The sequence below is a fragment of the Oryzias latipes genome, chromosome 13 (assembly GCF_002234675.1).
Source record: "Oryzias latipes chromosome 13, ASM223467v1".
Classification (NCBI taxonomy): Eukaryota; Metazoa; Chordata; class Actinopteri; order Beloniformes; family Adrianichthyidae; genus Oryzias; species Oryzias latipes.
In genome coordinates this window covers 1,324,956-1,351,124 of record NC_019871.2, presented here as the reverse complement: position 1 = coordinate 1,351,124, position 26,169 = coordinate 1,324,956, and the positions used below count along the sequence as shown (strand labels likewise).

Here is a 26,169-nt window from a genome sequence, read left to right as displayed (position 1 = left end):
CTTTGATGGTGAGTATACAGCTCAAAGTTCAGCCCTCCGGCTAATCATTACCTTCATTTCGGCTTTTTATAAGAATGAAAATAAACATTCAAATAAAAATCATTACTCAGAAGTAAACCAAAGAGTTTCTGTCTCACTTTTAGTAAATAGAATTCAAGAAAGGATGCATTTGCCCAGAGAGAAAAATTTGAGACTGCTCTGCTCAAGATCACCAATGATCTTCTCATTGCAGCTGATTCTGGCCTCCTCACCATCCTCATCCTCCTTGACCTGAGTGCAGCCTTTGATACCATTTCTCATTCCATCCTCCTCCAAAGGCTCTCCTCCCTTGGTATCACGTCCATCCCCCTCCGTTGGTTTCAATCCTACCTCTCTGACCGCACCCAATTCATTCATCTTAAATCATTTAAATCTCAGCCTTCCTCTGTCTCTTCTGGTGTCCCCCAAGGTTCTGTCCTCGGTCCTCTTCTTTTCATTACTTATCTTCTTCCCCTTGGCAATATCTTCCGTAAATTTAATGTTAATTTTCACTGTTTTGCGGATGACACCCAGCTCTATGTATCCAGTAAACCTGACTCATCTCTTCCACCCTCCTCTCTCCACTCCTGTCTATCTGAAATAAAAAACTGGTTCACCTTAAACCTTCTCAAACTCAATAGCGATAAAACTGAGCTACTTCTAGTAGGTTCCAAATCCACCCTCTCCAAAGCCACAAGTCTAACTCTTTCCATTGATTCATCCTCTGTCTCCCCCTCCCCTCAGGTAAAGAGTCTGGGTGTCATCCTAGATAGCACCTTATCTTTTCAGTCCCACATCAATAACATTACTCGGTCAGCCCATTTCCATCTACGCAACATTAATCGTCTACGCCCCTCCCTCACTGTCCCCTCTGCTTCTATCCTGGTTCACAGTCTGGTCACTTCCCGTTTAGATTATTGTAATTCTCTCCTCTTTGGTCTCCCACAAAAAACCCTCAATAAGCTTCAACTGGTCCAGAACTCAGCTGCCCGCATCATCTCCAGAACCCCCTCCTTCAGTCACATCACTCCAATTCTCCACCAGCTGCACTGGCTCCCCATAACCTCCAGGATCCAATTCAAACTCCTCCTGTTCACCTTTAAGGCCCTCCATAACCTGGCTCCTCCTTATCTCTCCGACCTCCTTCATCTCAAAACCCCCTCTCGTTATCTTCGATCCTCCTCCTCTGTTCAGCTCTCTGTCCCTCCCGCCCGACTCGTCACAATGGGAAGCAGAGCCTTCAGCTGCTCTGCTCCCAAACTCTGGAATTCCCTCCCTCCTGACCTCCGTAACATAGACTCTCTGCCTACTTTCAGATCTAAACTCAAAACCTATCTGTTCATTTCTGCCTTCCCATCCTGATTCACTTTTTATTTTTTCTACTATTTTTATTGTGCTTTTAATGTCTATTTTTAACCTCTGTTTTGTAAAGTGTCCTTGGGTTTCTTGAAAGGCGCTTTAAATAAAATGGATTATTATTATTATTATTATTAAATAAAAAAATAAAAAAATCAGCTTGTATTTACCCATCATGGCCAAATCTGCAGCATATGTGTACTCATCTGGGCTGCTGTTGTCACTGTTTTTTAGTTTTTATTCATGTCTTCCTGCTGCGGGCCCCGTCTGAACTTTTCAAGCTTGTCCTTGTATGATGATCCTCCTTGTCGCCGTCTCTGTCCTCGTCCCCCGCTGACAGTCCAGGTCAGCCTCCTGATCTGCTCCAACAGCATCTCTGCTGGTTTCAGTACGGTGACCGGTAATCCTTTTTCTGCCATCTCTCTCGTCGCTTCTGCAGGTGAATTGTATACACGAGTTCCGTCCGGGTAAAAAACTCGAAGTTTGGCAGGGAAGGGGGTCTGAAATCGGATCCCTTTTTCTTTCAGAACCTTCTTTACTTCTGCATATTCTTTTCTTTTGTTAAGCACGCTCGGTGCATAGTTGTCAAAATTTACTTGTCCGCCCTTCCAGATGAATCCTTTCTTCTGCCACGCCGTTCGTAGAATCTCCTCTTTTATTCTGTAACTTTGGAACGTTACTACAATGGATCTCGGCGGCCCCCCTTCTCGTGGTGCTGGACCCAGGGCTCGGTGTGCTCGTTCGATCTGGAGGTTTCTGTCTTCCGCTAATGACAGATTTTGTTTAAGCAGCTCTTTGACAAATTGTATCATTGATGGGGATTTATTTTCGGAGCCCTCCGCCACAGAGTAGATCCTGATGTTGTTTCGTCTGGCCCTTCCTTCCTGGTCAGATTGTTGAGTTTACAGCTGTGACTGAAGTTTCACCAGCTCCTCCATGACTTCTTCCATTGATTGCATTCTCTCTTCAGCGTTCACAATCCGCTCTTCCGCCTCGTCAAGCCTTATCTTTGACTTGCTAATCTCTTCCTTAATTTCTCTCAATTGTTGTTTGTTGTCTTGGCGGAAACTCTTTATTTCTGTCAGTATTGTTGTTAGGTTGATTTCTTCATCTGGCTCGTCTTGGTTAGCATTAGCCTGGTGATGCGCTGCTAACACTAGTGTAACCAACTTCCTGGATCTTTTATTTTGGGAGAGGTGTGTCCCTCCCGGGTTACCCTAGAGACCAGGGGGCGTGGCAAGTTCAGAGAGTTTTGTAAATTTGGGGAGTAGAAGAAGAATAAAGAAGTGGTGAGCGGATCCACTAAATGGCGGACCTGTTGTCCCGTGTCGTTTATGACCACAGAGTGAATGATTATTGAACTTCCCCCATCGCTCGGTTACACTGGTGGCAGCGGTTTCGGCAAGTTACTTAAAGTTTTCTGAACTCCGCTGGTGGCGTCATTCATTCATTCAGCTCCCATCTCCTGCTAACCTAGCTAGTGCAGCTCGAAAAGTTCCCGCCAGTAACATGTGGAGTGGAGACGAGGATCCCTTCAAGCCCAGCATGCACCGATTCGCCGATTCTCCCTTCCGTGATTTCAAAGTGGATCTGCCCGCCCCATTCACCGGTGACGGGAGCCAGGGGTTCCTTGGCTGGGTGAGACAACTGGAGGTTGCAGTCAGAGCCATGGTGGGCGACGGCGGTCGCGGCGACGAGGAGCTGGCCCGAATCCTCCCGACGCGTCTGAGCAAGTCTGCTTTCCTTTTGTGGGACAGCCTTCCCGATGTGATTAAATCTGATTACAATGCCGCCAAAGAGAGACTTGGCGCGGCGTTCGGACAGAGACAATTTATGGATCGCTTCAGACCCAGCCTGTCTGCTCGGACCCGGGCTCCCGGTGAAACCTTGGAGGTTTACGCGGCTGATGTGCGCCGGCTGGTTGCAGAGGCGTTCCCGGAGTACGAGTCAGCGGCGCAGAGAGTGGAAATATTCAGACGCTTCCTCGCGGGTCTGGATCCCGCTCTGAAAGCCAAGTGCCTGGAGCAGGGGGCCACGGACGTGGAAGAAGCCCTGATCATCGCTGAAAGATGCGAGAACGCCAGAGAAGCTCTACAGAGGGACTGTGTGAGTACTCACGGCGGCGCGCACGCGAAGGAGACAGGATTACCTGTGCAATCCGTGTCAGTCACAGACGGTCTTCAGAAAGTTTTGGACAGATTGACGGATGAGATGTGCAACATGAGAATGGAAATGAAGGGATTGCACAGTGAGAATAAAAGACTGAGGGAATATGTTTCGGAGAAAAGAGAACAGCGGCCCCGTTTTTCCCCGCGCGGCCGTTGTGCCTGCACTTGTGGAGAAAGGGGGTGTCAAGTGAGAGCACCCTGGGACGGATATCGGTGTCGCTCTCCGGACCGTGAGACTGCGCATTATCAAGGGGACTCCCACCCCGCCGGCCGGAAGCAAGGTTCAAGGGCGGCGTTCAGCCGCAGGCAGTGTGGAGATCGAAGCCCCAGCCCCGGATGGCGTGCTCCACGGGAAGGGGAGCACAGGAACCGCAGTGCGCGTTTCCTACCACCAGGCGGAGGAGCTGACAGCACCCAGCAGGGAAACTACCAGTAGCTGGTGTTGAGGCCCAGACGCCAGCTCCATCTGTCAGGGGCCCCTCCGATCAGGACTTTAACACACATGGGCTTGACTCTGAGTCAAATGAGGATCAACCCACATCTTACATTAGAGGGGTGGTTGAGAATACAGAGGTCTCTATTTTAGTTGACTCAGGTGCCTCTGTGTCATTGATTAGCGCCGACTTTCGAATGTCTGTTCCTGCCCTACGGAGCCGACCCCTCAGGAAGAACTATGTTGAATCACGCGCAGTAAATGGACAGATGCTGGACACCTTAAGCACCATCACAATGAGTTTTCGCTTAGGCCCCACCTGTTGGCAGCACACCTTCTTTGTACTGCGCGAGTCTGGGTCTGGATTTCTTGACTAAAAACCATGCATTGCTAGATCTGGGCCGTGGGGTGCTCCAATTATGGGATGTCAGCGTTCCCCTGCTGCGAGGGGGAGAATTAGCTCCTATATGTTGCAATGTGTCAGTGGCAGAAAGCAGGTCAATTCCACCCCTGAGTGAGGCTTTGGTTCCTGTGACTGTGTCTTTGGTGGCAGGTGCAGACCTGTTGAATCGGGATTTTGAGGGCTATCTTGAGCCTAATGTGCCTGACACAACCGGACTGGTGGTGGCTCATGCGGTGACAACAGTTAGAGACAGAGTCACTGTGGCCCGGGTCCTTAATCCTAAGGGGACAGCAATGGAACTGAAACAGGGACTACATTTGGGTGAGCTATACCTACTAGATGTAGTTGACGTTACACCATCTCTCTCCTCCCCTGATGTGAACACTATCCAGGTCCGACCCCCAGCCCTGCCTGTCACCCTAGAGGAGTCCCCTATTAGTGAGCAGCAGAAAAGAGAATTATCTGCGCTACTAGAGAGGTTTTGTACTGTTTTCAGTGCACCTGATAAACCTACAGGCAGGTGCACACTGGTTAAACATCGCATCCAGACAGGCAACCACCCCCCTGTTAAACAACGAGCATACAGGGCTTCTCCAGGTAAACAGCTGGAGATAGAACGTCAGGTGGCTGGGTTTCTGGCAGATGGGCTGGTGGAGGAGAGTTGCAGCCCATGGGCATCTCCAGTGGTACTCGTTAGAAAAAAAGGAGGGCAGTGGAGATTTTGTGTTGATTATCGCCGCCTCAATTCGGTGACAATCAAAGACTCGCACCCTCTACCTCGAGTTGAGGATAGCCTTGACGCTCTGGCTGGTTCGTCCTGGTTTACTACACTGGACTTTTCAAACGGCTACTGGCAGGTTGAGGTGGCCAAGGAGGACAGGGAAAAGACGGCCTTCACGACAGGCAGGGGCCTCTATCAGTGGAGAGCCATGCCCATGGGCCTGACCAATTCACCGGCCACCTTTCAGCGCATGATGGAACTGGTGCTAAGGGGTCTGCCCTGGCACATCTGCATGGTATATCTAGATGACATATTGATTTACAGCCGTACGTTTGAAGACCACCTGCAACACCTGAACGAGGTTCTATCTAGAATACAGGGGGCAGGTCTGAGACTGAACCCCAAGAAATGTCACTTTGCCAGAAACCACGTGGTTTTCCTGGGCCATCTTGTCTCTCAAAATGGCTTCCAGCCGGATCCTCGCAACACAGACAAGGTAAAGAACTGGCCGACGCCTCGCACTCCCTCAGAGGTGAGAGCTTTTGTCGGTTTGTGTTCTTATTACAGGCGGTTTGTCCGAAACTTTTCTGAGTATGTGGCTCCACTGAATAGATTGGCTGGCAAGAATGTTGCATTTGACTGGACGCCTGAGTGTGAGGCTGCTTTCACGTATTTGAAACAGGTGCTTACATCTCTACCTGTAGTGACATTACCCAACTTTACATTGCCATTCAAAATCTACACGGATGCATCTAAGAACTCCGTGGGTTCGGTGCTGGCACAGGTAGTGGATGGACTTGAACGAGTGGTAGCCTATGCCAGCCAGGCCCTCACAGCTGCCCAGAAAAGGTGGTCCGACTTTGATAGGGAGCTCTGGGCTGTTGTGTGGGCAGTCCGAGAGTTCAAACATTATGTTGGTCTCTCAGAATTTACTATCGTCACGGACCACCGCCCCCTACTGGGCCTCAGGAAAATGGCACTGGATCATGACCCTTCAGGAAAAAGAGGCAGATGGGTTTTGGAACTAGATCCCTTCAACTGGACCATGGTTCACAAAGATGGTCTCAGTCACAGGAATGCAGACGCATTGTCCCGTCGACCAGTGACTGTGGATCCTGTCATCCATGCACCGGCTCCTACAGGAGTGTTCGCTGCCTGTTTGCAGCAGTCCACTTATTCACTATGTCATAGTAACGCTGAGATGCAGTCACATCAAAAAGAGGATGCAGACATTTGCGCTGTTCTAGCCTGGCTGGAGCGGGGAAAATCCAGACCTCGCCGAGTTATGAGGGGCTCCTCTCTCAGCCTACGAAAATTGTGGGCTGAGTTTAACCGCCTATCAGTGGTGGACGGATTGCTGTGTCGGACTGTAACATCTTTTCCCTCGGGTTCCAAACAGGTGCAGGTGGTGGTTCCTTCAGCGCTGGTGCCTGACATTTTGGGTCAACTCCATGGGGGCCCGGTTGCAGCTCACTTCTCTGCTGAGAGGGTCTGGGAACAGGCCAGACAGAGTTATTACTGGCCTGGCATGCTTAAAGACATCAGACAGTGGTGTGAGCAGTGTAGGGCCTGCCAGACACGCAGATCCCCGGTTCCAAAAGCCAAGGCGCCCATGGGAGGGTCTCCAGTCTGTCGTCCATTACAGCCGGTGGCAGCAGATATCCTGGAGCTGCCTCTAACGTCTCGGGGCCACCGGTATGTTTTGGTAGTAGAGGATTACTTCACAAAATTTGTGAATGTGTATGCTCTGCCCAACCAGACTGCAGAGACAGTTGCCCGCTGTCTTTTTGAGGACTATGTGCTGGTGCACGGGGTCCCTGAGGTGCTGCACAGCGACCAGGGTCGGCAGTTTGAAGCAAAGGTGATTCAGAACCTCTGCCGGTTGCTGGGCATTGCTAAGACGCGTACTGCGGCCTACAACCCGAAATCAGATGGCATGTTAGAGCGACATAACCGGACCCTAATTGACCTGCTGGCCAAGAGGTTGTTGTCCCATGGGGGGGAATGGGATGACCATTTGAAATCTGTTGCTTTTGCTTACAACACCTCCAAGCACACCAGCACACGGTTTACTCCCTTTTATCTTATGCACGGGCGCGAAGCCCGGATCCCGGCAGAGGCTCTCATTCCTAGTGGGGTTGGTGGCATTGGGAGTGGAGCCACGCTGCCTTTATACGCGTCGTCTCTTGTGGAGCGGCTGGAGATTGCTTTCAGTGCAGCGAGGGTTAATGCAGCAGAGGCGCAGGAGAAACAGAAACTGTACCATGATGAGAACTCTCACCACAAGGGCTTTACAGAGGGTGCTCTGGTCTGGCTTAATAACCCAACAGAGGGCCGCACAAAACTAGCACCGCACTGGAAAGGTCCCTATCGTGTGGATCAGGTTCTGGCTTCAGGTGCAGAGGCCGCTTTGACATATCGCATTGTCAACCCCCTGGATATGTCTGAGCGGGCCCAGGTTGTTTATCATGACAGGTTAAAACGTTACACTCTTCCCCTGCCTGCTGGTTCCCCAAACGACAGTATGTCCACCCCGCCATCATCCTCTCCTTCGGCGGGTACTTCATTGGACCCCCCAGATAATGGTGATCCAGCCCAACAGGGTCAGAGGGATGCGGTTGGGACAGCCCCTGCACACTCCCGCAGTGGCAGAATGGTGCGTGCTCCAACACGTTATCAGGACTTAATAGGATGTAACAATACAGGGTTATGTCACAGTGAAATTTTTGTTGGTGTTGTGAGGAGAGTGTCATATGTTGTTGTGTTTTCCTTCCTTGAAAGATTCTGTTGAATAATATGCTGTTGGTTGGCAGGCAATGTTGTATTATTATTCAGACTTTTTTTTTTTCCCTCTCCCTCCTGTGGTGGGAAATTTGCCGATGGGTTCTGTAAACTCATGTTGTTCCTGTTTGGATGACTTTTGTTGACGCCATATTGGGTCTCGAATGTTTATTTCTTAATTCATTTATTTTATTTATTTTTTGCACTCCCCGGCCTGTTGCATTTCCTGTAGAAATTGTAGAAATGAGGACATTTCTTTTGAAAGGGTGGACGTATGTAACCAACTTCCTGGATCTTTTATTTTGGGAGAGGTGTGTCCCTCCCGGGTTACCCTAGAGACCAGGGGGCGTGGCAAGTTCAGAGAGTTTTGTAAATTTGGGGAGTAGAAGAAGAAGAATAAAGAAGTGGTGAGCGGATCCACTAAATGGCGGACCTGTTGTCCCGTGTCGTTTATGACCACAGAGTGAATGATTATTGAACCTCCCCCATCGCTCGGTTACACTAGCATGTGGGCACTCCGGGCTGTTGCTTCCATGAAAATCAGCAGTTTGCGTGGTTTTCTTTGGCTTAAGTTTTGCCTGCTTGTCTCGCGTCCACATCTTGCCCTTTTCCATCTCTTAGAATCACTTTGGATATCGTTTGTCGAGTTTGACGGGCAAATTAATTCCTAATGTCGGAGGAGAGAAGACTCTAAGCTGCCATCTTTGCGGCTGCGCACTGGAAGCCTCACTGGCCACTTTTGGACAAGATTCCTTCGGGAATACCTCCCCACCCTGCAGACCAAGGTTATAATAGTTTCGGATTTTTTATTAGTTTTAGTTTTTATTTAGTTTTGAATTTTTTTTTAAAATTTATTTAGTTTTAATTAGTTTTTAGAGGCTGCTTTACTAGTTTTTATTAGTTTTTATTTTTTGAAATTGCTTCGTTTTAGTTTAGTTTTTATTAGTTTTAGTGTTAGTTTTAGTTTTTTCCTTTGTTTTTTATAAATTAGGATATTTGTCGGGTGCATGATTCAAAATCACCAGAATAAGTATTGTATAATAAAAACTCAATCAAAGATCCATTTTGAAACACTTATTATTCAGAGGACACAAGGACAACCATCCTTAAATTAAAATACAACAGCCGACAACAGCATTACGTTATCTGCTCTCGCCTCTTTTTTGGGGAGGGCGGGCGACAGGCTAGCTTGTCTAGGTCCTGTTGATTTGCGTTGTTGTGTGCGCTTTTTAAATGTACTTTTCGTAGGGTTTTTCCCTTTGAGGAGCGTTCCACAAATGTTGTCTCCTGCTTCGACTACAAGGCACTTACTTTAGTTTTCGACGCTGTTATATTCAAAAAAGTCCCAAATAGGACTCTCCCGCTTTCTCCCAACTTTTACTGCAGCCATCACGCTCATGTAAATGTCTATGACCACGCTAGCCGGCAGTGTCCGACAGACATCATGTGACGTCACAGACTACGTGATGCCGTAAAGTTCAGATTAAAGCCCTGCGCGGGACTATTTTCTTCATCCCGCGCCCGCTGAATTTCTGACCAATCCCGCCCGCTCCCGCAACGTATGCGTTACACTCCCGCCCACACCCGCAAAACTCATAGAATTTATTCCCGCACAGTAATAGAGATGCATTGATTTTGTATTGTCTCCCGTCCCGCAGGAAAAAAACACGTATTTGTATTGATATTATTAAAGAGATTCATGTCCCTCCTCCAGCCTCATCTTTTCATGCATTCCTCTTGTGTAATTTGCAACTTAATTATTAAATATATTTTCACAAATCCCGTTCGGTTAAAAGTGTGCGTGTGTGCGCGCGCAGACAGACGGCCTGAAGCGCGCTCTTAGTAAGAGGCGGGGCGGGGCGCACCCCCAACAACAGGTTAGAAGACAGAAGCCATTGGGCGTCTCTACCTGGTGCCTTCACGGAGCTTCAGTACATAAGAATCCAACAGCCGCTCAGCCTAACGTAGTCCGCTAATATAAATTCATGAGATATTCATGGCAGCACTGATCCCGCGGGGTTTTTTTCTGCCGCCCGCTCCCGCCCGTAGCACAATTCAAACCGCCCAATCCCGCGAGATTTGGGTTGGGTCCCGCGGGACCCGGCGGGACCCAATCCCAATGCAGCCCTCCAGTTCAGATACACAGTAAAACTAGCAGGGTGAAGTAAATAGACTTTATTTCAACCCAAAAGACTTATGTATTAACAAAGACGAAAACGAAGTATTTTTTGGGGTTAATATTATTTAGTTTCAGTTAGTTTTATACACACAACAAACAGTTTTAGTTAGTTTTCGTTTTTTTAAAAACTCTCCTTTTTATTTTTATTTCAGTTAACGAAAATGTTTTTTCAGTTCTAGTTTTAGTTTTTTCGTTCGTTTTCGTTAACTATAATAACCTTGCTGCAGACCAGGCAGAAATGGCATTCAGCCACTCCAGAACTCTATATGGGTGCAGTGATCATGTTAGTTGATCCTCAGCTGCCCCGAGCTTCCTGGCCCATAGGAAGAGTTGTCAAGATTCATCGGAGTGATGATGGACACATCCGGTCGGCTGACGTTGAGATAAACGGACATGTGAACACCCGACCAGTAACTCATTTAGTTATGTTACCTGCATTGCCATCTGGGCAAGAATATTTTGAATGAGCACTTTATGTTTCTTTGAAGCAAATGTGCCTTGCACACTTGAGGGCGGCTGTTGTGAAGGGTCAGCCCATTGTTAATGACATCACAGGAGTGATGCCAAGTTCCTTTCTTCTTCGGTGGTTTTCTGGTTTTGTTGAGCTAGTTCCTGTTTCCATGTGCTCTGGGCCAGCAGCAGAGAGAGACTTTAGTTGCCAAAAAACCCTGTCTAACACCACAATTCATTCCAGTTGCTGTATTTTCAATATTAAGCAACGGAGAAAACGTAAGTGTTTGAATCCTTTGTTTTATATCACATATGTCAAACTCAAGGCCCGGGGGCCAAATGTGGCCCTCCATGCCATTTTATGTGGCCCCCGAGAGCATAAAAGTTTTTGATTTCTTAAAATAAAAAATAAAAATTGGTGTGTATTTATTCATATCTAAGGGGGAATCTGCCTTGAAATATCCGATTGGGCAACTATACATTAGGACTTAAAGACTGTCCATATAATCTAACCTGACAGAATCTAATTTAAAAGGATTTATGCTAGAGTAACAACCAAACATGTTTTCTATGCAACTGTAATTGTCACATTAAAAAGTTATAATAAATAAATAATGAGTTCTTTAACATTACAAAGTAGGTACATTTATTTTTCATTACATTTAGCTACATGTATAAGTTATATCTGGCCCTTTGAGGACAGCCGCTATACTGATGTGGCCCTCGGTGGAAATGAGTTTGACGAGTATCGAGTGTGATGCTGTAGTATCGCGAGACCCAGCGAGACGAGTGTGGTGAGTGGACTTGGCGGCGCGTAAGCATTTGAACAAACATTTTCGATCTTGTTTCATTTTTCCGCCATATTAAAATATTTCCTGCTAACTAACATAACCTGTTAAGAGTATTAAGCTTCTGTCAGCCTGGAGGACCTGGAGAATTTCATTGACGAGTGTTTTAATACCTGCAACATGGTGAAGCCCAGAACCGCCACCACCACCCCCTCCGCCAAGCGTGAACGGCCTGAGGACTCTCCCGGGGCTGTGTCCTCTCCAGGCAGCGGAATGAGCGATATCCTGGATTCGATTGATAAAAAGCTCTCCAGCTTTGATGGCCGCCTCAATCTGCTGGAGATCCTCCATAGAGAATTTCAAGGTCTGCGGGAGTCTCTGGAATTCAGCCAGCAGCAGGTGCGGGAGCTCGCAGCGGAGAACCAGGCCCTCAGAGAGACCGTCAAGATCCTGGGCAATGACACCGCCCGTCTCTCCGAGGAGAACCGATCCATCAAGGAAACCCTCCTGGATCTTCAGTCGAGGAGCATGAGGGACAATCTAGTGGTCGCGGGGGTTCCAGAGGAGGCAGGAGAAGACCCCGAGGCCACCGTGAGATCCTTTTTAGAGGTCCACCTGAAGCTCCCCAAGGAGGAGGTGCAGAAGATCTCTTTCCACAGGGTTCACCGCCTCGGAGGAAGAAGGTCCGACCACCAGCGCCCGCGTCCTATTGTGGCTAAATTCGAACATTTCAAACAGAAGGAGTTGGTGAAGGGCCGCGGACGGGAACTGAAAGGCACGCATTACAGCGTTAATGACCAGTTCCCGGCAGAAATCCTCCGTAGAAGGAAGATCCTGTTCCCGCTGAGGAGGAAACATCTTGCTGCTGGTTCGAGAGCGATTGTAGCCGTTGACAAACTTTACGTGGACGGCCGGCTGTTCCGGGACCCTGAGATCACCCCCTGGCTGTGCTGAAGGCTTTCAGACCCGCGCTGAGAACATCTGCACTGCCCAGAAGAAACCCGCTAAACTTACTTCAATGAATGGAAAACCGGATCATCAATAATCCACACCTCGATCGCAGGAAAACAGTCTTTTTTTTTTCTTCTTCACCTCAGTCCCACTGATGTTTCTATTGTTGTTTTGTTGTTGTTTTCGTTTTCCCTTCTATCTCTTTTTTTCTTTCCTTTACTCTCCCCCCCCTCTCCCCCCTCATCATATGTAAATCACCTGGAAGCAACTCATCCTCGGTAAGTATTTATTTATGCACGGAACGGGCGCGCGCGCACACAAGCGCACACAGGGGCGTGCACATGCGATCCCGCACACACACGCCGACATACTGCAAACACCTCACACAGGCTCTCATAGGACGCACGCGACACGCAGCTCACATAGCCAGAAAACGTTCACGCGCACAGCGCTTCTCAATGCGGGCACGCGCACACGGAACGGTACACAAGCACTACTTAGCTTTACACCTTTTCAGTCAGAGCAGTTATGAACAGTCTTAACATCGTTAGCTGGAATGTGCGTGGACTTGGCTCTGAGCCAAAGAGACTGAAAGTGTTAAATCACCTGGATGGTCTAAAAGCAGATATAGCTCTACTGCAGGAGACCCATTTATCGAATTCTTTGAATCACCTTATGTGCTGCTTACAATTTCCAGTTATATACTCTGCCAGTTACAACTCCAAACAACGAGGAGTTGCTGTTTTAATTAATAAAAATGTTACATTTACTCATAAGGATACAGTTACTGACCCAGAAGGCAGATTTGTAATCATTAATATATCCATTCAGAATAAGGACTTTTGTATAGTGAGTGTATATGGCCCTAATGTTGATGACTCTTCCTTCTTTCACAGATTCTTCACCTCACTCTCAGTTCACTCTGACTCCACAATCTTTATAGGAGGAGACTTCAACCTTGTTTTGGACCCTGAACTTGACAGACTCAGCACAGCAGCAAACCAGCGTACATGGCAGTCTGCAAGTATTCTAAAGCAGTACATGAATGATCTGGGTCTCTGCGATGCGTGGCGCTCATGTCACCCAAGCACTAAAGGGTTCACCTTTTTTTCTCCAGTTCACTATTCACACTCCCGTTTAGACTATTTATTAATCAGTAACTCTCTTTTAAAAAATATTCAAAGCTCCAATATCCATCCAATTATTATCAGTGATCATGCACCAGTCTCTGTAAACATTTCTAGGGAAAAATCCACACCCTCTGGTACAACCTGGAGGTTTAATACGTCTCTGTTAAAGGACCAGGAATTTCTTGAATTCTTTAAAAAAGAGTGGGCAACCTTCTTAGACTTCAACAATACTCCAGACATCCCACTGTGCGTTCTTTGGGAAACAGCAAAGGCAGTCATGAGAGGGAAAATCATTTCTTATTCAACGCACAAAAAACGCAAAGAGAAAGCAGATTTATTAGAATTAGAAAATAAAATCAAAACCCTGGAGACTGCTTATGCTGCTTCTGCACAGGAACGCATTCTGGGAGATCTGAAAAATTTAAAGCTGCAGTTAAATGACATCATTAATAAACGAACACAATTTCAAATACAAAGGCTACGACTTGAAAGATTTGAAAACTCTAATAAATCTGGCAAATTTCTGGCTAATCAGCTTAAAATTAATAGAGAAAAATCATCAATCACCTCTATTATGGACCAAACAGGAAATGTCACCCATGACCCGGTCAAAATTAATAACGCATTTGAAAACTTTTATAAAAACCTGTACACACCGCAGATCAATCCGTCAGAGCAAAGTATTGACTCATTTCTTAATAATGTAAACCTACCCAGGCTAAATGAGGATCAAATCACAAACTTAGATTCTCCGCTCTCGCCGTCTGAACTTCATGAAGCTCTGTTACTTATGCCCAATGGTAAAGCACCAGGGCCTGATGGCTTTCCTGCTGAGTTTTATAAAGAATTCTGGGAACAACTGGCACCAACATTTTATAAAACTGTCACATCTATTAATGAGAGCCAATCAATGCCACCTAACATGAACTCAGCCAACATAATTCTTCTTCTAAAACCAGACAAAGATCCCACTAGTCCTTCAAGCTATCGCCCTATTTCTCTAATCAATGCAGATGTAAAAATGATCTGCAAAGCACTAGCACAGAGAATAGAAAAAATCCCTCCTCACATAATTTACTTCGACCAGACTGGATTCATCAAAGGCAGACACTCGGATGATAATGTCCGTAGACTAGATAATATAATAGACTTTGCCACCATTGAAAACCAGGAAATGACGGTACTATCGCTGGATGCTGAAAAAGCCTTTGACAGAGTTAATTGGAAGTTCCTTATTGCTGCCCTCCATAAGTTTGGTTTTGGAGAAGCATTCATCAATTGGATCAAAATATTATATCACAACCCCAATGCATCAGTTAGAACTAATAAACAGACTTCAAACAGGTTTTTTCTTGGAAGAGGAACCAGACAGGGCTGCCCACTCTCTCTTTCTCTTTTTGCTATATTCATTGAGCCTTTAGCTGCAGCAATAAAACAGAATGAGAGCATTATAGGAATAAAAACCAAACACAGCCATCATAAAATTAGTCTTTATGCGGATGACATATTACTGTTTTTAAGGAATTTACATTCTGTAAATGAAACAGCAATGATCATAAATGAATTCTCCTCCATATCAGACTATTCCATTAATTGGAATAAGTCTGTTTTATTACCACTCAACAGGAATATGGAACAAAGACTCACAATTCCAGTTAAAACAGGAAATATCAAATATCTGGGTATCTACTTTTCCCCCAAACTATCAGAACTGGTGCAGCTAAACCACACCCCATTACTGAAAAGCATACAGGACGATCTAACACGCTGGACCAACCTGCCTCTGTCCCTTATGGGCAAGGTAGCCACGGTTAAAATGAAAATCTTACCCAAAGTTAATTATCTCTTCTCAATGATTCCCACACAACCGCCATTAAAATGGTTCAAAACATTAGACTCATCCATATCAAGATTTCTATGGAACAACAAACCTGCAAGAATTAGTCTAAAAACTTTAAAATCTGCAAAAAGCTGTGGAGGATTAGAACTACCTAATTTCCACAAATACTTTCTTGCAAATAGATTACAATATATCTTAAAATGGTTAAAAAATAATCCAGAAACCAACTCATGGTTAGACTTGGAACAGGCGTTATGTGGAAAGATCAACCTGTCACAGCCACCATTTATTAGCCAAACAGTTAAAAAACAGGATTGTTTCAAAAGCATTAATATAAATGCCACCTTAACAGCCTGGTGGGAATTTCTCAAAATATCAAAATCATCAATTCAACCGTGCAAAATGACACCCATCTGGAACAACCCGGACATCCTTATTAACAAAAAAATGATTCACTTCCCAGCTTGGCAAGCAGGGGGCATAAAACAACTAGAGCACGTAATTATTGATAGAAGATTCATAACTCCCCAGGAACTTCAAGACAATCATGGAATAAATAACTTCTTGGAATATCAGCAACTTAAATCAAGTATTACTAAAAAGTATAAAATTAAAGACGACGATTTAAAGCTACCAGATGTAGTTACCACTCTGATTAATTTTTCAATGAATAGAACTCTCTCCAAAATATACAAACTTTTATGTAATTTAGATAACAATATTGCCCTTCCAACAAAAAAATGGGATGCAGATTTGAGCATCAGCACAGATGAAAGCTTCTGGTCAGAACTCTGTCTAAACACCTTTAAACTGACAAAAAGTCCAAATCTGCAGCTAATCCATCTCAAAACTCTTCACAGAATTTACTACACTGGACAGAGGATGTTCAAGATGGGTCTCAGTAACTCAGACATTTGCGAGCACTGTGATAATAATCTACCCGACAGCTACATGCACGCACTGTGGTTCTGCACTCCTGTCCAGGCTCTCTGGCAGCAGGTATGTGCCGATTTATCAGTCTGGCTTAAGGTTTCAATCACTGCCTCACCGTCACTTTGTGTGCTTGGTGACATGAGTGCCATCGATATAGAAGAAGGATTAGCATCTATCATTTTCATAACTCTTTGTATTGCCAAAAAAACTATTTTAATAAATTGGAAAAACAAGAAAAATATAAACATAAGTCAACACAGGAATCTGCTGTTTGATCATATCAGCTTGGAAAAAATGTCAGCCCAAATCTCAAGTAACTTTGAAAGAATTCAGTCTCTCTGGTCTCCTGTGGTTGACTCCATGACTTAGGGGTTGGGGGGCTTGGTCGTCGCTGCTCCTTGCCCTTCTGCCGTGGTTTGGGGTGGGGGTCGGGGCTTCCGGTGCCTGGCGGGGGCGGTGGGGGGCTCCGTTGGTCGGGGGGTCGGGTCCGGTGCCTGGGTGGGGCGGGCTGGGGCGCTGCGTGGTCCTCTGGGCTTGGGTGTGGGGGTGTGTGGTGGGGGGGTGGGGTGGTGGTCTGGCTTGGCTTGGGGGGGTGGCCCCTTTGCATGTGCTGGGGGGGGTTGGCGGGGGGCCCTGCTCGGGTGGGGGGGGCCCAGCGGCGCCGGATGGGCTGCCCACCTGCACCTGGGGCTGGGATCGGCCCTTCCCTGGCTCTGGGACGGGACGGGACAACCCTCTCGGGGCCCCCGGTCGCTCTGGGTGTCACCCGCTTCGGCTGCGGGGTCTGGGGTGGGGTGGGGTGGGGGGCTTGTCGGCCCTGTCCTGTGGGGGGGCGTTCTGGGGGGGAAGGGGGGCCCATTATTAGTACGGGTCGGGGGGGCTAACGGGTCGGGGTCTCCGCTGAGGCAATCAGTGGTTGCCTCGGCCGGTTGGCCTCCTCGGTCCCGTCGAGGCCTGACCAGAGCTCTTCTAGGGCCGGCGTCTGGGGGTGGGGGCCTGGGCTTGCTCCGGGGGGGGTGACGCTTTCTGGCTCCTCTCTCTCTGTGTGGGGTGGGTGGTGCCGGGCCTGGGGTGTCGGCGCCTCCGGGGGTGGGGCCCCTGGGCTGGGTGGCCCTGGCCCCTTTGCTGGGGGTGGGCTGGGGGACGGCTGTTTGACCACCGGGGGACAGTCTACCAGCTGTCCCCAACTTACCCCCTTCCTTATATAACCTCATATTAGGGTGAGGGGGTGGGGGGTCTAGCCTGCGATGCGCCTTGGGGGGGGGCTACTTGGGAGTGGCCCCCCTCCTATGGTTGCCGTATGGAGTGGGCCCCCCCTCTTTCGGTTTTATTTGCACCTTAGACATGTAGGGTCCTTGGTAGGGGGGGTGCTTGGACATCACTGCAAGCAAGCAGCAGATGTCCTCCTGGCACCCTACCCGCCAATTTTAACCGCACCTTAGACATTTAGGGCCCCTTGGTGTGGAGGGTGAGGGGACATCACTGTGAGTAATCAGGAGATGTCCCCTTAGTGCCCTACCCGCCAATTTTAACTGCACCCCCCTTAGTACACACACCCCTCCCCCTTGAATATATACATTCAAACATAAACACACACACATGCACACAAACACCCTCTCAAACACCCATACACGCACACACATTTTACAAGGAAGGTGGGACCTGGGTCCATCTGTCCCCTACCCCTTCCCTGGTGGGGGGTGCGGGCCCCTTGGCGATGGCGGCCGTGTCCCTTGGGTGCCGGCTCCCTGGGCCCGGCGGTGCTCTCTCCGCACGGTGGGGGGGGTTCATATTACACTTGAGCCGGGGGTGTTCGTGTCCCTGGGGGGTGGGTCCTGGTCCTTGCCCCTGGGCGCTGGGCCCCGCCAAACTTCCAACATGGCCAAGCCTGGTCGGGCCATATTTATAACACCCCTTGTGGGCCGCCCTTTTTTCCCGGGGTTCCCCCCTCCTGGGCGGGGGCGGCGGGCCCCTGCCTTGCTCCTACCTGGACCAACCGTTGGCCGGGTGGGTGGCTGCCTGGAGTGCGGAGCGGGTCTCCCTTGGGGGGTCCTGGCTCGTACCTGGGGTCGGGGCGGGGGGATGCCCGGAACTCCTGGGTGGTGGTGGGGTGCTCGTCTGGGGCTGTGGGCGTCCCTCTCCGGTGGGGCCCTGCGTTGGGCTCTTCCGGCGCGGCGGGGGGCTGCTTTCCTGGCTGGGCTGGGGCGGCGCTCTCTTTCCCTCTGCGCCTCCCTGCTCTCTGGCTCTGGGGGCCTCGCGGCGGTCCTGCTGGCCCTGGCCTGGGTGGCGGTCTTGGTCGCCCGGGGGGCGGTTGTTCCCTGCCGGTTCCCGTGTGGCGTTGGGGGAATTCCGGCTGCCGCTGCTGCTGCGGCGGGGGTCTGGGTGTGGGGGTGGCTGGGCGCTCCTCCTCCTTCTTTTCACATTCCACCATCCATTTTAGAAGAACATAAACACTCACTTGAGCACAGGTGTTAGCTCACCTTTGCACTAATAGTTTGCATGATTGAATGAATGAAAGATTTCACACTAGTTGGTTTAAAGGCATAGGTATGCGTTCGTGAACACTATCTGTTTTGTGTGCATGTTGACATGTGGACATTTTTGCGGCTAGCAGGTGTGTTGATAATATTTGAGTGTGTGTGAACAGGCCCCGCCCTTTCTGTACTACATTTGAACCGTACCGTAACGATAAACAACCAGTAAACCTGTCTGCTCTATGCTGCTTCATGGTCTTACCCCCCTTCCCCTCCTATTATCACCCTCCTACCCCCCCCCTCTCTCTAACGTCCCTCTCTCTTCTTCCCCTCTTTCCTTTTCCGTCCGGTCCAACACCAAAGATTTTCAAACATGATTGAAATTAATAAAGTTTGGCCTCAATTACAAAAGGGGTTTATTCAGACATACCTTTGGTTTGTCTGAAGATGAATAACCCCTCTTGTTAAAATAAAATATGTCCAACACAAGAGGCCCTCAGCTCTCATCTGTTTGCCTAGCTGTTGGACAGGACAAGTTAAAAAAAAAAAAAAAAAAAAAAAAAAAAAGGAAATGAGTTTGACACACCTGTTTTATATGCTTCACTCGTTTTATTTGTGCAGTTATTTTTCTCGGCCGCTAGGTGTCACTGTTGTAAGTGTTTCTATGAGGTTTGAAGAAGATCTGATTATATTTAGCCTATTCTGGAGGTTGCCAATTTACCTATCATTTTGCCTATTTGGAGTTTATTTCATAATGACATACTGAGTCAGTTTTCTTTGTTTTATGTAACTAATTTTATTTACAGCAGGGCTATTTGTGTTATTTATTTAGTGATGAGAGGATAGTTGTTGTTTACAGACTAAATTGGAATATTCAGCAAAGGAATAAATGCAGAACGTCTGACAAGTGGAGTCACCTCTCCTTTTTCCTCCTCCCTGTGTCCTGACCGACATCCCATCTTGTTTACGGTTAAACTCCTAACCCAAATCAGCAATACAGTCCTTCATCCTCACAGTCCTCCCCAACACAGGTTCCCTTAGGCGCAACCTCGATGATGTGCAGCTTTGTATAATTTGTGTTTTAATCTCTGCTGTTAAGTTCGTAAATTCACAATTTTTTGCCAGTATTCTCAGTCTTGTATGATAGCTGTCCAGATTTTCTCCTTGTTCTTGTGTGGCTTTTCGGAACATGAAAACTTGATATTGAATAATTTTCTTTGGAGAAAAATAAGTTGTCAACTTTTGTTTTATGTCTTTCTTCTTCTTTTTATTAATGCTGCAGTTCTTGCATTCTTGTGAGAGAGAAAAAAATATATTCAGAGTTTACTCCTCGTCGCCAATATAATGTCCGTAATGCTTCAAAAAAGAACCGGACAAAGGACTGCAACCAAGCTTTATTTCTGAACACGCCGCGTTACATCTTTTTAGAACCCTGTCACGGTGTTCAACACCTGTTAGTGTATATATTGTAGAAAATGTATGTTTTTAGATCTTATTCTTTATTATATTGCAGTTTTGTCTTTAGTGTAAAGTGAACTCAACAGGACTTATTCTCCAGTGACCTTCACTTGTGCTTTGTAGTTGCAGAAGAAACTAGGACTTCTTTGTGCAAATCTAGGAGTTTCCAGGGACGCAATAAATATGTCATGGACTACATTTCTACTATCTGGGTTGAACATTTCATCCTTGGGAAAGTGTTCAGATTCGTGTTCTCATGTGGAGGATGAAGCTGACCTCTGGTCTCGTGCCGGTGATGGAGTATTCGTTTGGCTGGTCTGATTTATTTTGGACCAGATGAGGACTCTTTTGATCGTTGGATTGTGTGCACCGGTGAAATGCCCCCATCCCTGGAAAGGCGGAGCGGATCTGGAGTTGACAACCTTCAGCTATTTGCCGGTGGAAGCACGAGGGATACCGGCTGACGAATCAGAGTGTTCCGGGGCGGAGATCCAGCGGCCATGATGTTTTCAGACGGAGGAGTGTCAACACATGTTTAAAAAACTGTTTTGGACGGACTTTACTGTTCTTGGGAAAATCTACGAGTAATTCGCATGTAACTTGTGCGTCAGTAGGTCTTTACTTGAGAATCCAGATATATCTGCATTAATGTTTAATCTGTGCTCTAGAACTATTGTCAGGGAAATAAACTTTGTGTATTTTTAATCCGGTTGAATCCTTGTTTCCTTTACCACTCTCGACTACTGAACACGCATGTATGGAAAGGACTGAAAAGCGAAGATTTCTTTCCAACAATTTGTGTGACACCGATTTGGAGTCGGGAGGGACAGACTGAACCGTATTTTAGTAGAGTATTTTGCGAAGTTTCCTGAGACACAGTGCAGAAAGAAACGGGGACGCCTCCTCTCACATGGTCAACTTTCCCAGAGGCCTCAGAGTATGGTAAGCAGGAGCCTTTTATGAATTTCTGCATATTGAATAACTCAAATCAAGGGGAAGTTGAGTGAGTGAGCGGCGAGTTGTACCCAGGTTTGTGTAATTCCCCCGGTAGGAAAAGAAAGTTAAAATGCGGAGGGTTTATTGATGTGACTGTTTAACCTGGGACACTTCGGTGTGCGAAAAACAGGAGAAATTTAGATTAAGAATGAAGTAAACCCGTTGGCATACGGAGGGTTTGCGTCTGTTTGGGCCTGGGACGCCAAAGGCGTACAAAAAACAGTGTTATATAGGAACTAATTCTGCGCGATAGGACAATTTGAAAAAACTAATGAGGCGTTGACCTCTACAAATTTTTTTTTATACGCGGAGAGAAACCAAAGAAGGATTCAAAATAAACATGGACGGTGAATTTGACAGAAAAAAGGAGGAAAATTGTGAATTTGACAGAACAACAACAACGACAACAACATGACTTGACGACTGACTGACGACAATACAGACGTGATCGCTGATGAACGGACTGAATGTATGAGATTTTGGAGGCTAGACAGCTTATGAATGAAATGTACGCATGAGATTTTGGAAAGTATCGGATGAGAAACTGTTTGAAATCGGCGAATTTTGGCTTTATTTTCCATGTTTCTGTGTGAATTGTTTTCTCTATGGACGTGGCCATCTTGTTTCGAATTAGCCAATAAACGTTTTAGTTTCTTTCGAATGCGTCGACTGCTCTGATTGGCTTTGTTTGTACCATGTGGTCGGCGTGACTGCGTCCATGGAGACCGAAATGTTGGACCTGCGCTAAACTTTCACGGAACAAAGCTGAAGAGTTTGGGATCTAATTTGTGGTAAAATAACGACTGACATCGTAGTTATTGAGCGTGGTCATGACCTCGGTTGTAAGACATCGATAAAAACAACTTTCAGTGGTCTTGGTTCGACGAAAAAGATTTTTAAGTAGGAAGGCGCCCATGCGCAGCGCTTCCGACGGAAGTTTATGCCACAACAGCAGCTTGACTACACATGCAGCTGCAGCCTGCAGCAACAGTCTCTGTTCTGCCTCTGCTGGAACGAAAATAACTTTCTCAGGAGTTTGCCATAAGTTGGGAAAATCTTTCTAAAACACAGTAAGGTAATATCGGTCCAATATATTTTGTGTAAAACGATTTTGCAATTATTTCGGTTTTCTTATTTTGAATAAATGTCTCTACTTTATTTGTATTTCCTAATTACCATGATTTAGTTAAGTTTTGCTAAAAAGTAATGTTATTGACACTAATTGTAAGTATTTGTTGGTTTAGATCCGGACTCCCTTAAAAAGAATGTTTGCAATGTTTAATTTAGTTTGTATGTTTGTTTTTATATTTCCCAGATTACTTAGTGTTGGTGTTAAAGGATTTATTGGTGTTTAAAGATAGTTTGAAGCAGATCCCATGTTTTGATGTAATTATAGTTTGAATACAGTGTAAGTGGATGTTGTACAGAATGGGAAAAGGACAAAGCAGTGAAGTAAAGGAGAAATGAAAGGCATGGGAAGTGATAGAGGGTCTGTGGACACGGAAAGGTATGTACGGTAACTGGAGGTGCAGGTTCTGGTAGAACAGAAGAAGGGGGAACATGAATGTTAATGCTAGTGATAAACGATTCATTTCAGTGAAATGGTTTATTTTGTTTATGTGTAAGGTACCTAATTTGTTGTGTTATGTCTTTTGGTGTGGTTTTGAGAAAACGGTTAAAAGTTATTGTCTGCGTATTGCTGGTCTGTGTTTTAACAAACCTGTTGTGGTTTAGAGTGTGAATTGTGTTTTTGGTTAAATTAGGAAAGGCCTAAATTGTGGAATTTTGTTCCTTTTAGCACTTCTCCAAATTCTTTTTGTAGGACAGCAAGTCCTTAATGGTAAGTCAAAACAATTTGTCTTTGTTTCTGGATTAAAAATGAATGATTAGCTACCAGTATGCACCAGAATGCATCTAAGACAATGTATTTTTCATATAGTTCAGAGAAAAGTTTAGGGATTTTTTTTCCTTTGCTGATTTTCATCACTGATTAGCTGACTTTTGCTCCACGTTGGCGACGGTGAAAAGAAAGCATGACAGTAATAAATCTGCTTTAACAACATCTGCAGTAACAACATGTTTTTTCCAAGCAGCACATAGCTTTAATGGTGCAGGAAAGGCGCAGAGCAGAGCCGTCCTGAGGCCTTACACAGAAAACTCCCTCTAATTCATTGGGTGAGTGGCAAAAAGAGCATTTCTCAGTTCTCTGGCTTCACAGGAAGGAGCTGTGTTAGGAGTGACTGACCCTCAGGTCAGCTCCGCTAATCAAATGAAGCCATGACTGCATGCATGGAGAATGCATTGGAGCGTCTGCGAGGTGATAGGAGTCGATTTAAAATACATCTGATTCATCACTGCAGAGCACATTTGAAGAAAAAGGGCAGAGGGAGAAGTTGAACAACTGAAAAACAGTCATTTATACTGCAGGAAAAATCCACACATAAACACATAATGAAGGTGTTTTTTTAAAAAAGCAAATAACATGATGAGTTTAAATACCCTCAGGACCTGCAGCAATGTTCAGGTATCGGAGGCCGGGACAGGAGGATAGGTATCCACCTCCTTGAAGGCGTGGGCCACCCAGGGACCCCCCAGCAGCAGCTGGAAATGGCATCTGTGGCGCTCAGGACAAATGGCAACGACTGCCCACAACAAGGTACCCAACAGCAGAATGCACAGACCAGGAGCAGAGGACATGAACAACACCCACAACCGCTCCCAGCTCCTCCACCGTGGCAAGGACCACAGGTGGCAAGTTGGACAATACCACTTGGTGATGCAGGAGCCATGGTCCCTTTCAAGCTCAGAGGTAACCCATGATGAGTCTAGTGGACACCCCATCTGCTCTGACAAATGAACATATGACTCCACAAAACCTGCAAAAGACCATCCAACTGACTTTTGACCAGATGGTGGAACACACATTTGTGCATTCACCACACATGCCTGTGAATCTGTTGGGATGGAACATTTTTGTCAAAACAGGAGCCACCATTCTTTCAGACTGGATGCCATGCCACACACCACAGCCAACCCTCACTGCAGACACCTGCTGGATACAGAGGGCCCTGAAACGCCAGGTGTGTCCATGTATTTCAGGTGTGGATGCCATGAGTCCTGTCCTAGAAGCCATATTTTTCCGCCTCCGATGACCTGAACTGCACACTCTATTATGACAAAGAGGATGATCAACTGTACCAGAAAGCATTTCATCAGGTAGAAGGCTATACGTGGCATTTAAACTACACTGACATATATATTGGTCCTGTGGGTCTATCAGTTTATTTTAGATAGATAGATAGATAGATAGATAGATAGATAGATAGATAGACTTTAATAATCCCGAAGGAAATTTTAAGTGGCCAGCTGCCCATACTTAAAAACACAATCATTCCTAAAACAGATAAAAACACAATAAATATATTAAAATATAAAAGGATAAAAAGAATAAAAGCAATACTGGTAATGACCAGTTAGTGAATATGGGTCACATGCCCGGTGCAAACAGAGCTTGAGATGACTTTCAATCAAACTTTTACTGATTGATGTACCTGCACAGGTGTTCTAGACATTTCTATAGTGGCATAAATGTCACTAAAAGTTCCGTCTGTGCTTATTGATCCATCAGCTCCCAGTGAAATTGAACATGATACAGAAACACGCCTACATTCACTAACTGGCAGCTGTACCTGAGCAGGTGAGTCCAACAGCTTTGTCAGGTGGACAGGCTTTTGTTTTCCTCCATGAGCTTCCACAGTCCAGAAGAACAGACTCATGACCTTCACAGAGAAACTCTCTGCTCAATATGGGAGCTTCTGCTTCTCCATAGAGCGCCCCCTGGAGGACTGAAGGAGCCCCACAGCCCAGCTCCCCACAGACCACCTCTGCATCCAGCAGGTCAAAGTCATCTTCACACACGGAGGACCACGAGTTGTTGGACTTCACCTCCAGCCTGCCTGAACACCGACTGGATCCGTTCTCCAGCCTGACAGAGTCTGGAAAGAGATGAAGAGCAGATCAGACATTGATCAGATGATGGTCTCTCTCATGTGGGGTCTGTGGGAACTTTCATTCCATTGACTTTCCTGGATGGAACTGAAGTGTTTCAGTGCTTTATTGTCTTCTTTACATTTTTTGTTCTTCCTTAAAGTCACTGAGAGACACACTAACAAACTCACCTGAACAAGTTATGTTGAAATGACCTATTGTTGTTCTGGCTGACACCAGAGAACCACAATCCAGTCTTCTGCAAACATTGGCTAGAATCTTCATGTTTATTTCCCATACTTCACTCCACTCAGATCGCTGGATCCACCTCGGCAGTGCACCAGCACAGCGACTGTCTGTTCCTACCAACCTGAATTCTTCTGGACCTACTGAGCACAGACACAGTAATGAAGCAGTGGGACTTCAGCACAACCTACAGCAGATTGTGTTATTGTGGATTTGTCTCATTGACCTGTTGTGTGTTCAGCCCACAGTCCTGTGGAGAAACCAGAGAGGGAGCGTGAAGAAGATTAGTCAACTTTCTACAACATGTCACGTGTCCACACTGAAATCTACAGCTATCACTGGATGAAGGTGAGAATCTCATGAAGCCTTAGTCACAGATGCTCTAAAGCTGTGTTCACATTACCATTAGAAACGCACGTTTAAGTGTCCACTTCTAGTAAATCCAGGCCTGGAGGTCCTACATGTTTTCCAACCAACCTGCCATTGAAGCTCCTTATTGGCTAAATACACCTGATCCAGGTAATCAGCAGCAAATAAGGCAGGATTTCTGGAAAAGAAGCAGGACACCGGCCCTCCAGACCTGGATTTGGAGATCCCTGGTCTATGTCAATGCAGGTCTCAGGCATCTGAACTCAAAACTCTTTGTCAGAAGTCAGAACTCTGTCTCCTCCTCTGGTCACCGGCTGGAGCAGTCTCCAGAGAACTGCAAGCACTTCATCTCCCAGCACCCCCAGCGTGAACTTCGTGGATGCCACACACCTGACTCTCATTCACTCAATCAACCAAAGTCCACTTCAGCAAGTGCAAAACACGACACGATACAGGAATAATAAATGTTTGTGTTTATTTGTATGTAG

The 26,169-nt window shown here is 46.5% G+C and overlaps 1 protein-coding gene across 1 annotated transcript in view; it reads right to left on the bottom strand.

The window, feature by feature from the left end:
* LOC110014792 (antigen WC1.1-like) overlaps positions 1-25,351 on the bottom strand; it is a 56,072-nt gene extending 30,721 nt beyond the window's left edge. The window contains exons 1-2 of the mRNA XM_023961810.1: positions 25,258-25,351; positions 24,769-25,074 (exon numbers count right to left, since the gene is read on the bottom strand). Coding sequence (XP_023817578.1) covers positions 24,769-25,074; positions 25,258-25,351 — 400 coding nt within the window. The remainder of the gene's footprint in view (positions 1-24,768; positions 25,075-25,257) is intronic.
* Between the last annotated feature and the right edge of the window lie 818 nt (positions 25,352-26,169).